We start from the raw sequence: 14,178 nt of genomic DNA, 5'->3' as shown, positions 1-14,178 counted from the left end.
ATGATCCCTTCCAGGCGTCCAGTGACTTCAGTGCCCCAGTCATCCCCGCGACTCCGTGCTGTCTTCAGCAAGCTTGCCTTCAGTGTATCTGCAGTCAAATTATCTGGCACTCTGTATTTCTTTCTAGCTTGTGCTGGATTATTTTTGTAGAGCTGGGCTGGTTGGTTGCAAAGAATGCATACATCCTTATACAGGAGGTCAACTGACTGTGATCTTCTAGAACTGCAGCCAGTTGATGAACTGAACTCACAAGTAGTGCGTCTTCTCTTCAACTTTGATGACTCTTTCTCTGCCTTTGATGCTTGAGCTGACTTCTTGGTGGTTGCAACAAAGTTGTTGTACAGATCATTTTTACACTTCTGGTGGTACCTCAGTTTTCCTTCCTTTTGAGCCTCCTTCATACGTTCCACAACAGTAACATTTTCGACAGTTTCTGCTTGTTTCAATAAAGTTGAGTATCCCTTTGGAGTTGCCTGTATGAGCCTTTCAGCTGGTGTATCCGAGCGTGCACAGATGAAGCAATTGAGCACAGGTGGAGTAACGTCTTCATCCATATTGCTAGACTCCATGTCCTGCAAAGTAGAAAATGAGATATATTTAGAAATTATTTTTCCACAAAGGAGTGTCTGTGGTGAAATATAAATGTTAACAATCAACTCAGAATCATGAAAAACCCTTATTTGACCCCTCATAAGTTACTTAAGGGCCGATTTAAAAAAATAAAAATTCTCGAAAATAATTTTTCGGTACCCGAATTCAACAGCTTTTTTTCTGGGTTTCCCACGGGAGTTGACCTTCAACATTTTAACACATGTTATTACACACCTTTACAAACATATTGGTGAAGAAATTTTTTGGTAACAATTTAGTTAACAGATTTTCATATGTTTCCCTTACTATACCCCATAATGTCAAAGTGGATTTTTTACGAAATAATAAAAAAATTAAAAGCTGAAATGTTTCGAGTCAATAAGTATCACCCCTTTACTATGACACTCCAAATTGAGCTCAGGTGCATCCAATTTCCTTTGATCATCCTTGAGATGTCTCTACAACTTGATTGGAGTCCACCTGTGGCCAATTCAATTGATTGGACATGATTTAGAAAGAAACACGCCTTTCTATATTAGGTCCCACAGTTGACAGTGCATGTCAGAGCAGAAACTCTACCATGAAGTCCAAGGAACTGTCCGTAGAACACCGAGATAGAATTGTGTGGAGGCCTAGATCTGGGGAAGGGTATAAAACAATTTCTACAAAGTGGCCACAAAGTCACTATTCATAATAGTGTGTCCTCTGTTACTTATTTGTTATATTTGTTTTCCAGGTACGGCTTCAGCATGACGGACACCAGTGAGTACATGATAAAGGAGAGACTGATTACTTGTGTTTGGGTTCATGACCGCGCACAAGAAGGAGCAAGTTTTGAAGACATAAGGATTAGGTTTTTGCGGAGGTTCGATAAGCCAGCTCCTACGTACGACACTATGCGGGCATGGGAGAAGAAGGTTTTTCAACTGGGAGTGTCCTTGATTTAAAGCGTTCTGGTCGTCTAGCATCACGTCAACGCCCTGTGGACGTTATTGAAGCGTCCTGCTCGAGATCACCACTGAAATCATCTCCAAAAATAATTTCTGAGTTAGGCATTCCATGCTCAACAGTCCAGAAAATAACGAAAAAGGACCTGGGATTGAAGCCATGAAGTCAGGAGCTGCTTTTAAAACCTCCAACCCTCAACATGGAAAAAGATGTCCAGAAGTACATCAAATTTGTGCGGAGAATGGAGGGGAGCATACAGATAAATTCTAAATAAATTCTAACTGTGTGCATAGGGATATTGTGGCCATTCTGTAGAGTGTTGGAAGTTCCCAAGAGCACAATGAGTTCCATCATTAGGAAATGGAAAGAATATGGAACTACCCAGACTTTTCCTAGAGTTGGCTGTCCGACCAAACTGAGCAACCGGGCAAGAAGGACCTTGGTCAGGAAAGTGACCAATAACCCAATGACCACTCAGACAGAACCACAGAGTTCCTTGGCTGAGGTGGGAGAACCTGCTGGAAGAAAAACAGCCTCTGCAGCACTTCACAAATCTAGACTTAATGGGCGAGTGGCCAGACAGAAGCCACTCCTGAGAAAAAGGCACATGACAGTACGCCTAGAGTTTGCAAAAAGGCACGTGCAAGAATCAGAGCATGAGGAAAAGATTCTGTGGTCTGATGAGATGAAAATTTAACTCTGGCCTGAATGCAAAGCACTACGTCTGGCAGAAACCGAGCACAGTTCATCACCCATCTAACACCATCCCTACATGAAGCATGGTGGTGGCAGCATCATGCTGTGGGGATGCTTTTCAGTGGCAGGGACTGGGAAACTTGCAAGGATAGAGGGAATAATGAATGGAACCAAATACAGACAAATCCTTGAGGAGAACCTGCTTCAGAGTGCAAAAGACCTTAGACTGTGGAGAAGATTCACAGCATTCAAACAGGACAATAACCCCAAGCATACAGTCAAAACAACAATGGAATGGCTTCAGAACATCTATTTTAAATTCAGGCTGTAACAAAACAAAAAGTGAAAAAGTCAAGGGGTGTGAATACTTTTTGTAGGCACTGTATGTAATATAGAGATAAATATTTTTTGACAGTTGGTAACCAATAACCATAATCATACATTTCCTGCTTTATTGGACATGCTGAAAGTCAAGATTGCAGTAAGTGAGAAAGAAAGAGGATGGAACAGGGAATGATTTTTTATTTTTTTCCCCAACTAAAACATCAAGGCTGTTGAAATTTACAGACAATTGGCTGTGCAATACAGTGATGATTGCCTGTCAAGGTCATCTGTATTTGACTGGTGGGAATAATTTATTTAAACAAAACTGTACAAAATGAACCATGCATTGCAAAATTGGCTACCTTGATCAACAACACAAAGGTTTAGGGAGATGACTTCCTTTGACAGACCAAAGAGTTTGTATTCATAAATCAGCTTATAAGTAAACATTACCATCGTTAGTGTTGAATCTCTCATTCATCACAAGCTGCAGTACATATACTTATGAATACAAGTCCAGGTCAAATTTTAACCAATGTTATAGGAAGGAATGAGTTTTAGAGATGGGGAACAACAAGGGGGTAAAAATGTATCTCGTCTTCACATTACCTGAACAGCTTCTTCAGAGCTGGGTGAACCGTAGCCTTGCTCACCTATACTCTGAAGCTTATCATTGGCCAAGTTAGGCACATCACCCTTTGCACAGTCAGGTTCTCGACTTTCATCTACCGCCGAGGTGGAAAACCCCAGGGACCTCCGCCAAACTAACACCGCATTCTTGCCCATGAGTTCCATTGCCAGTGCTGGGCCAGACACCAGCTCATTGATCATCTCACTGTCATGGCACAGTCATGCAATACAACCAATCAGCTAGTGGCACAACTTCGCAAATTTACCAGATACTCGATTCTGGAATGTTACACCAAAATCATACTGGAATATCTACCGGTGGTAAATGGACTGGTCAACCGTACCATAATGCCACTCAAGGTTCAAAAGACACTTTGTGATAAAACGATTCATGTACAACCTTATGACAGGAATGTTTCTGAGAGATAGGGGGAGGGAATGAGAGAGAGAAAAGAGAGAGAAAGAGAGAGAAAGAGAGAGAAAGAGAGAGAAAGAGAGAGAAAGAGAGAGAAGAGAGAGAGAGAGAGAGAGAGAGAGAGAGAGAGAGAGAGAGAGAGAGAGAGAGAGAGAGAGAGAGAGAGAGATGCGATTCCCAAGTCCTTGCATGTAAAACACCGTGAACGTTAACTACTGTGACTAAAACAAAATCACACACAAAGAGAATAAGAAAACAAAACCTTGGAATTGATCATTGAGAAAGATAATTGATATAATTGATAAATTGATATCATACACAATGTTTTTGATTCAACGATAACAAAAATAAATAAAATGTGTAATAGGAGTAAACAATCAGATTAAACGAAGAACAGTAAGAAACATGACTGGAAGTAGAATAAGCCTTGGTGACAAACCTTTGAAAAGGTGATCGGAATGAAAATACGACGTCATGCAAACACAAGTTGGAAAGGAAAGGCCTTTCAATTTTCAAACACCTAAGTCTAGCTTTTCATCACAATATTTATTAGAATCATAAACTCAATTGGTCAGACAGTATATTGCAGTGGACAGTGACCTCATGATGGGGATATGGGACCGACATCCCAGAAGTTGTCCATTCAAATCTGGCTGATGGCAGCAGTATTACGTAAGTGAATTCTAATCTTCTGGAATCTGAGCTCGTCCCAATATAAATAAAGTGTTACTATTGGACCACTGATGCCTCAGGGAAACTTGGGATTGAGACTCAAATGCTAACTCTGATTCAATGGGACTATTACTTTACCATCAGATAGGTCGGTGGTCTCTCTGTCTTCTTCCACCACCTCTCTGGTCTTGCACCCTCTGTCCTCCCCATGAAATGTCCATCTCCCCCCCCCCCCTCCCATTGGTTTCTGCAGGGGGCACACGGTCCACAATCAAACCCCTTTTGTTCAAACTCTTGAAATCCAGAATCACTGCTCATCTCCACTCATTTGTTCCTCTTTTTCCCCCTGTGGAAGAAACTTCCACATTCTCTTCAATCTCATTCTTCCCTCCAGTTTTTCAAAACAGCAGTTCAACACCATCTCAGCTCTTGTTCACCCTTTGATTCTTCACGCTGATTCTTCACTCATCCAAACCATGATATTTTCTACCCCCGTTAAACCACCTCCTCCCTAAATTTCACTCACCTCCCTAAATTTCAAATTTTTCCTTCCTGAGAGTTTGCTTCTGCAACCATCATGTCCACCCCCTGCATCCTTACCCACATCCCTTGATTGTCCATCTCCATCTATTTTGTCTCTCGACCCTGCTGTTGGTGTTTCCCACTCTCTTTGTGCTGTTTTTTTTGTGCTGTTGCGTCCTGTTCTTTTCTGCGTTCTAGCTCTTCCACAAGCCGAGACTTTGTATTTAAAAAAACCCAAAAAAACACGAGGCGGTGCTCCCCAAAATCCTCTTAACAGGATTTAAAAAAAACAAGAAATAATTTATCTTGGAATAACAAGATGGAGGGTCGATTCTTGGAACAACAAGATGGAGGGTCGAAGATGAATAACAAGATGGAGGGTCGAAGATGAATAACAAGATGGAGGGTCGAAGATGAATAACAAGAGGGAGAATGTAAGGTCCATTAACCCAGCTGTACATTTTTTTTTTTTTTTTTTAACATACCAGCTTTATAAAATGACTAATAGCTATAATTATATAACAATAAAAAAATAAACCATTACTTTCACTCACTTGAAACAGCAATTCGCTTGGAGTCTTGTGGAATAATCTTCGACGTCTTTTCTGGAACATAAGCAGTCAAATGGTTAGAGAACAAAAGTCCCTCTTTCGATGACAACGAAACACTTTCCGTGAAGACTCATCTCCCCATAAGGTCCAAGCCCTTGTCTCAATTGCTCAACAGTAACGGGTTAAAGGTTGAGCAAACGTGAGGAAAGCAGAATTTACAACAATGCGCAAAGCTGGCGAAAAGCTGATGACAGGAAGAACCCAATGGCATTTTATTCATTCAGATGATAGTTTCTCATGAGATATGGTAAATTATGACTACAGTACATTCAATTCAATTCCCTCACGTACAAATTGTTAACAATAACCTGGAGCGTCACCAAGATGCCAATGAAGCGAAGCGAGCCCGTCAGGAAGAGTGCGATCTGAATCATTTAGCCCGTGGGTATGAGATGCGAGTTCTGCTGAAGAAACCGATTCTCATACCTCTCAAACTTCACCATCCTGGCTTGAGTGATGGTTAGGCCGGCCTCCGTGATCACTTCCATAATGGTTCCCATTTTTGCCATCGCCTGTGGCTTCACTAATGCCAGTGTTCTGCAAAGGTCACAGACAATGGTCAGTGAGCATGTACAAGGTAGTAATGATGAACTCATGGCTGTCATAAATACACAATGTACCATAATTTATGCCTTTTGTTTTAGCCCTGTAGGAAATGGTAGTAAAATACAGTTGAATGTCATAACGAACAGACACGTCCTGTAGACTGGTCATTGTATTGAAAATGTTATACCGTGATGACCCCCACGCAAGGCCTACCACCTCACCCTCACTCCCCAATCGACTAAGAATCAAAAGAAAAGGGGGATCTACAGTGATTAGGGTGTCGTTAGCACGACAGGCTGATATGGATCGACCCATCGCCATAATAATCACTTTACTTAAATCCTCTGCAATAATTCAACAAATTTAGGAACATTTGAAATGACACAAATTTCACCATTTGTGATGGAGAGTTGAAATTTGTTGAATAAAACAGGAACATCCAACATAAGTATTATTGGCTGGAGAAAAATATATTAATTATACTGAGTGCTCCTTATAATGGGAATCAAAAGAGACCTTGGACGTATTATTGTGGCCCTCAATGCATGTACCTTGTCTTGTACAGGTAATTATATCCATCTGTCTGTCTAACGTGATGATCCAGCCATCATTTTTTGCTGCTGATCTAGTTTCACTTTTAGTAAAGAAACCAAACATCAATGCTTATTCAGGTTGGAAATATGTCCTCCAGCATAATAGTAAGCTTGTCATGTCATTCGCATGTTCATCCACAAAAAGAGTTTGTACTCATGCTGTCGCAATCTCCCGACAAAACCACCTCCAACCTATCCACATACCCTCCGAAAACCTTCTACTAGCTACCATTCCTCCCTCGCTCAGATCCCCACACTCCCACACTTTCCCCGCTTGCAGGTTATCTGCTAACTTTTGGTGGGTGTTGTGGAGCTCGCCAGCAGTGTAGGCATCCCCATAGTTGGTGATGGAGAGCAGTCGAGAGCACACGAGCACCTTGCCACCGATTCGCAGTTCCCGACGAGACAGGCTCGGACATCCCGTACGACGCAGAAACACTCGGTGGTTCCTTATGTCATACTGTGTACAATCAGGAAGCCAGGACATCATGGGAGCGTGCAAAAGAGAAGGAGGAGTGCGGGAGAAGAGTCAAATATACTGCCATTTTACATTAAATATAATGACATAGGGCAACGGACATTGCCAATAAAATACAGTACGAACAAAAGGGACTATAATTCAGTAATCAAAGAAATAAAGGGACTCAAAATCAACGTTATGAGATCAAAAGAGAACTAAATACACCATTAGGAGAAAATAAGAAGGGTAAATCTTTGGCTATGCATAGACTGAAAAACAGCAAATACTGTGGCCCACTACAGTCCCCTACGGGCCTACAGGGTAGGTAGTACTGCAGCGTACTTGGCCCAAGAACATTATTACATTCTCGCATGAGGGTGAGTTGGCCCAAACAGGTCGAGATTCCTGATGTTAGGAATGACATGGTTCTCGGTACAATAACAGTGTTAGAGGTTTGTACCATTCATGGATGCCTGAATCTGAAAGTGTTCCATTTATGTCATGTACGAGTATAATTAAACAATCTTAAAACATTTAAATTCTTTTTTTCTTTTTTTTTTACATTCTGACTTCAAAATATTGGTAATGCATACCAAGTTATCAAACTTTCCTACACTAAATTATCCCTGTAACTCGTAAATTCTGCCGTTAAGATCCATTTATTTACCACATAGACAAAGATGCTGCCATGTTGACAAGCCTCCCCCTGCCCCCCCCCCCCGCCCCGCACCGCCACACCCCACTATTTTTCTCCAACCTAATCCTATCTCATCCAAATCTTCTGTCCCTCCACCCATCCCATACCCACTTTCATAATTTGTCCTTCCTATCGCCCCCTGCCCTTTTCCCAGTTTATAAATAAATGAAGAGATGGCCCTTAACCAAAACTCATATACTATACCCATATATAAGTATGTATAATGATGTGGAGGCATATTGGTCGACATCGTGATGTCGAAGAGTGCCGTTGCAGTTTGCCATGCATCAAGCATATTCTTTGTCTTTCATTAAAATATATGTCTCTCTTCAGGGGGAGTCCAACTCCTGTACACCAACCTCTCTTTCCTGCAAATATATTTTTGAGGTTTCTGACTGATCCAACCTCCCCAAAGGCTCCCTCACTGTTGAAAAACAGAAGAATTATTTTCGGTATATATTTTAAACACGTCCAAATTCTCAAGAGCGATAATCTGCGAATGACCCCTGCAGTATCCTCTAGATATGTATGTTCAAATCCAAATCCAATGTCAAAATTCCAACAATCCTGCTTCATATTTTGCTTCAAAGTGATAAACTATTTTCCTTCCACAGTGTGATAAAAAATTACTCATGAAGCAACTTTCACTTATAACCTCCTTCTTGTTAGTTATCTATGCCAGCTGGTGGATCACTTGAAGGACAGAGAGGTGAGGAGCATGCATGCTGACAGTGGGAAGGGCTAACCCTAACAACCCTAACAACGTCAAGCAGATGTAAGAACTGATTTGGGAAGAGTTAAAAAGCGACGAAGAGTCAAAAAGCTGCAATGTAAGCATCGGGTTTGATAAAGGAAGACAATCAATTGACACCTTGAATGCTTAAAGGGAAGAGCAGGACCAGATAATAACTGCAAGACATTTCCAAAGAAGGGACAAATGGGGGACAAAATTAAACATTAGGGGTGAGTTGCGAAACTGTAGAAAGCTTGCAAATAGTTTTTTACTGGAAATATAAATATAAAATGGTTTACGGTTGAATTGAATGTGCTTTTCTTTGTTGTAGGACATCTGTAGCTCATATCTATTGATCCTGATAGGATAGCAAAGGTATGTGGCTTGTGCACTCACCTTTGAGTTGTCTAGCCCTGGTTTGTATCCCGACACAGCTATAAAATGCCTCCCTGGAGATTTGCATGCAGTGCAAGGCATTGATGAGCGTGCTGGCCCTCATATGGATGTTAATTGTTAAATCATAGGACACATCTGCCAGAACTGGTCCATGGCGGAAGTTACAGATACCATGATGTCTTTCGTGAAAAGCAGTCGAGTTATCACAAGCACTCTGAACAAATGACAAATTCCTGCCTAAACTGTGGGTAGCATGTGGTCTTGTCGGCTTGGGGTTACACTGCTTACTATCTCAGAGTGTGGTTGCCGCTCATACACGTTAAACAAATTCACACTCCCACGTGTTCACATGACAGATGTAAATGTCTGTCTTCGGTTAAGAAGGGCAATCCATTATTATTATTGTCCCAACACTTAAAAAAAAAAAACGGGGGAATATTGTAATTGGCTCCATCTGTCTGTCCGTCTGTCTGTCCGTCACACTATCTCCTCCTAAAAGATTGTGCAGAACTTCACCAAACTTGGTAGTTATGATCACCACATGACACAGAGGTGCAAGAGCAGTCATTTTGGCCCCACCCCCTGCGGAAAGGTCAAATACCGAAAAATGCAATTACGGTCACATTTTAAATATTTTTTTTAATGAAACCTTGTATATGTAATCAATATTGGGGGACACATTAAATATCGAACTTTGTTTTAAATTTGATCCCCCGTATATGCCCCAGGCGGGTGAGTTAGGGTCACAGGGGTCAAAATGGAATTTTTTAAAAACAGTTTTATATTGGGTCATTCCTGGTGGAACCTCATGCCATCTTTCTACTTTGCTTTAGGTAAGAAGCGTGGGGATTTGTGATGACACGCCATCGACTTCGCTCCATTTTATGTTTTAGTATGTAAATGCACTTAGCCAAAGCATGAGGAATTGTTGGAATTCACTTGAAAAAAATTACAGCCATGGATTTCCTTTTGCCACACTATATACAGTAATAATTGTGAGTCTTTGCACCTTTAACACAAGCCTTTCCCTCTTTTGTTTGACAAGTGCTCCACCTGCTTGTTGGTTAGGCCACAAAAAGAAAATATCTTTGAAATGCCGTAAAGATAGATAGATCAACATTTTGTTTATTTTAAAGGAATAATTTTGGCAATGTGATGGAAAACCTCCATTGTTTCAGCTTTGGAATAAATAAGCCACAGCACACTCCACAATTCAGACATACAGGTAAGTGCACACATTATAGAACATGGGACTCGATCTAAAGAGCGACCGAGCATCCAAGATCAAAGCATTTGGATGGCTATGTCATACAGGCTGGCACGATTCATCTTGTTCGAATAAAAACCTGTTAGTTACTGTTAATAAATAAATAAATAAATAAATAAATAAATAAATAAAAAAATAAAATAAAATAAAGAAATAAATAAAATAAATAAATAAATAAATAAATAATAAACCTGTTAATAGTTACTGGTGATACCAATTACAATATTCCCCCGTGTTGATTGATCTTCGTTACATGTAAAACACTTCTTTTGTTAACCATTCGGCAAGGACATCGACGATAATGATACAACTCAAATTCAGTGAATTCAGTCCAATATCCATGTCTTCATAAAGGTGTCTTTAATAATTGCATGGCAAATGAAGGAAGAAATAAAGGAAGGAAGGAAATCTCTTCTTTTTAAAGAACCTCTCTTTTTCTATTTTTAGATGCTTTCAAGCAGCTTTTTCAGCAATCATGACAATACCTGTTGCTAGGGTTGAGTGTTTATACTTGGCATGATAAAAAAACGTACTAATGAATGCTTGACAGAAACACTGCGATTATACCATCTCCACAGAGAAGTCTTTCAGGTAGACAATAAGCTGGAAGTGACGAACAATTCCAGAACAAGGGTCTGGCCATTCAGCCAAGAAGCATAACCGCTGTTCACATTCCTGCTGTCACACACAAAGGCAAAGGAACAACAGGTTATACCACTACATCATGTCTACCGCCCAATGGAGAACATTCTTCATCGTGCATCAATTTTCATGATTACAGTATTACAATTACATATTGCAAAATGTACCAAAGTATCAGGCATACCAATACTATAATAACACTCAATAGAGCACATACCTCTGCCAGGCTGAACAGTTTACGTTTTTTATCTGGACCTGAACCAAAATCGAATCGCTTGTTATTGTCACCTAACCAACTCTTCCACCCAGTTTTGTCATAACTTGTCCACAACCTTTTGAAATATCATGTTACTAGTAAAATTACTCGGCATTGCTGGGCAACGCAGAGTCACTTTGTGCCGGGAATATGAAAAGAGAGGGGGGAGAGAGAGGAGGGGCATGGAGGGAAGGGGAGGAGGAGGGAAGGAGTGAGGTGAGGAGGAGAGAGGGGGGGGGGGGAGAAGAGGGAGGGGAAGGGGGAAAGTGAGGAGTGGGGGAGGGGAAAAGGAGGGGTGGGCGGAAAGGGAGGGGAAGGGGAGAAAGAAGGGGAGGAGGGAGAAGAGGGATAAAGGGAAAGGGGGGGACGGGGACGTGGGAATGGTAATGAGGAGGAGAGGAGTGAGAAACGGTAACGGGGAGGAGAGGAGTGAGGAGTGGAGAGGAGTGAGAGGGAAGGAGAGAAGGAGTGATAGGGAGAGGAGAAAGGTGAGGGGGGAAAGGAGAATGAGGGGTGGAAAGCAGTGAAGGTGAGAGTGGAGTGTGAAGGTAGAGAGGAGTGGGGGTTGGAGAGGCTGGTTTTTGGACACATCTCTTAATGGTGAAGAATCACTTATTAAATTCTCGGATCTGAATCCAGATCTTCACCAAAATTGAACAACTTCTTCCTTGTCACACTCCCAACCTGTTCACTAAGTTTCGTTTGAATCAGTCCACAACTTTTTGAGACATCCTGTTCACAGACAAACAGACAGACAGACAGACAGGCATGCAAACACAACCTCCGCCCACCTCCGGTGGTGGAGATAAAAAAAAAAAAAAAAACACAACCCATAATCTTCATCATGATCTGAAAGGATAGCTGATCAGATCGTACACTCGCCTCTGAGCTCCCATCACAGTTCGACTCCCAAACAAACTATACGCTTATTCCGACCTGCTAGGCAAGCAGGGATTTGCATCAGTGTGTCTGCCATGCTTTGGACTTGGAGGGACATTGAGCTGGCTGAGTGTCCTGTCTGTGAGCATTCATTGGTGATCGTGCATGATGCCAACACCTTTTTTGATAGAGTTGAGGCTCGTTAAAGAGCTAGTACACTGAACAAATCAGAACATAAACACAACACAAAAGGAATACTTGAGAGAGGACAGAAACACCAGTAGCAGAGTTTAAGGCCAAGGTAGAGGGAGACTTGAACAAGCAATGGGTGTGGGGAGGAATGGGGGGGGGGGGGCAGGGGAGGATGCATGGAGTGGACAAGATGGATACAGAAGGAAAGTAAGGAGGAAAAACTGAAAATTTGGAAGGAGGAAGGATTGGGGTGGGTTAACGGGGGTAGAAAAGATCATGATTTTGGATTGGGGATGACCTGAGATGGAGTGGTGACACGTCTTTGGTTGGGTTGGAAACAGTGACCGTACACAACAACATTCCACAATGTGCATTAGTTACCCATTGCTAAAATGTCTTTTTTTTTTTTTGTATACTGAATCGAGGCTCGTGAAAGAGCTAACATTTATTTCACAAACAAATCAACCAGACAAACAAAATATACAAAAAGAGGGAGCGGAAGACAAGATGAGGAGAGAAGGGGAAGCACACAACCACAACATTTGAGAGCAGGGAGAAGTGTGGGAGGGAGAGCCGAGAGGGCTTGGGGGCAGGAGGCGTGGGAAGGGGGGGGGGGGGGGGGAAGAGGTATAAAACACAAGGGGACCGAAATTAGCGGGGGTAGAATACAGCTTCGGCCTTGTTTGAAGAGTGGCCGCAAATGACAACAGGTCACCCAAAACGATGAACTTCTGAGTCATAAAAAGGTCTCGATCCCAAGATCAATTTTCCAAAAGTTGTCGGTCGACGCAACGGATGGTTCAAACTACCCATAAATAATAATTAATATATATGACGTAATATTGTATGACGTAATATTGCGCCAGTTCAAACGCTCGGAAGTATTACGCCAGGAAGTATGACGTAATATTCTTGCATTAACAAGAAGCCAATTTTCATAGGGTTAAAGCCAGTTCAAATTGATTGTGTCGATTCATCATACCTGAACGGCGAGCGCTAGCATATAATAATAATATAAGAGTTCAAAAATAGCTCAACTTCATAGTTTTCATTTTGTAAAGATTCTTTTTTTATCCCACTCTTATGACACACTCACCATGCAAGCTGCTGTTTCGGTTTTTGTTTTGCATTCAAAACTTTGTTCATTTAGCACATCCAGATCATAAACTCCATTTGACGGCCATAGTTCCTTAGCAACCGTGAGGCCCTTAGCAACCAGGAGGCCAACTATTATCGAGACCCACTTCTTCCTTTCCTTTTTTCATGCTGATTTCATTGCATCACGTGCGATTTAATCATGTACGAAACACACTAAAAACGTTAATGTTAGCTAACGATTTGCCCTGCACATGAACTGTGAAATTATTCGTTCATATTTTTAAACTGAAGAGTTCAACAACCGAGTCCAATATTATACACCGCTCTAAACGCTGTTCTTGGAATAAACGAACTAATTTTAAGTATTTAGCACAGTTTTCGAATAAACCCGAATATAAATGACAGCAAACTATTTTTTTTCATTATTTGCCTTGTTTTGTCTACTCTTCTGCTGTGTAATCATCGTGGTGTAGTTTACGACTTACGTGGACAGCTTACAAGAAGTATTTCCTTCATTTTTTTCTTTAAGAAATGAAATTGTTGATGAAGCTAAAGACGAAAATATTCTTTTCAAAATTCCATTCAAGCTGATTAAAGCCCGTCGTGTTTCGCACAAAACGTGAGAACAACAGTAACCCTTAACATGATGCTGCCTATACACCTCATTTAAAAGCAGAGCTGATATTAAACTTGAATAAAAGCTCCTGGCCACCGAGTATATGAAAAAAAGCAATGTTTAATATGTTGTTGCAAAATGTTTTGAATTTCTGATGCATCTATTGAAAATAAAGTTTAAATTTAAAAATGTTTCACACCAAGTTGCGCATTTCCCTTTCCTTTTAAATTTTTCCAACAAGTTCCAAAAGGAAATTGTCGGTGCTACGTTTCTTGAGCTGATGTACGATACTACGACTACTCATGGTGTATCGTAAAGCTCGACTGATGCTTTATTCTTTCTCTCACTCTCTTCAGATACTGCACGAAAACGGCAAAAAAAAGTTTAATTGAAA

At 41.1% G+C, this 14,178-nt stretch overlaps 1 protein-coding gene across 7 annotated transcripts in view; it reads right to left on the bottom strand.

Annotated features, from left to right (window-relative positions):
* NME7 (NME/NM23 family member 7) overlaps nt 1-13,338 on the bottom strand; it is a 52,497-nt gene extending 39,159 nt beyond the window's left edge. For 3 of the 7 annotated variants that reach the window (XM_078776599.1, XM_068113712.2, XM_078776601.1), the window contains exons 1-6: nt 13,167-13,338; nt 10,669-10,776; nt 6,842-7,008; nt 5,836-5,946; nt 5,353-5,403; nt 3,169-3,394 (exon numbers count right to left, since the gene is read on the bottom strand). In XM_078776599.1, coding sequence (XP_078632725.1) covers nt 3,169-3,394; nt 5,353-5,403; nt 5,836-5,946; nt 6,842-7,008; nt 10,669-10,776; nt 13,167-13,169 — 666 coding nt within the window. In that variant the 5' untranslated portion in view covers nt 13,170-13,338. Of the gene's footprint in view, nt 1-3,168; nt 3,395-5,352; nt 5,404-5,835; nt 5,947-6,841; nt 7,009-10,668; nt 10,780-13,166 lie in introns of all 7 variants that reach the window. The other 4 variants (XM_078776598.1, XM_068113711.2, XM_078776600.1 and 1 more) reach the window with 2 other exon arrangements.
* Between the last annotated feature and the right edge of the window lie 840 nt (nt 13,339-14,178).

This window comes from Myxine glutinosa, chromosome 4 (genome assembly GCF_964187855.1).
Source record: "Myxine glutinosa chromosome 4, kmMyxGlut1.1, whole genome shotgun sequence".
NCBI lineage: Eukaryota > Metazoa > Chordata > Myxini > Myxiniformes > Myxinidae > Myxine > Myxine glutinosa.
Note: the sequence above shows the minus strand (reverse complement) of the source record. Positions and strands in the feature narration are given on the sequence as shown.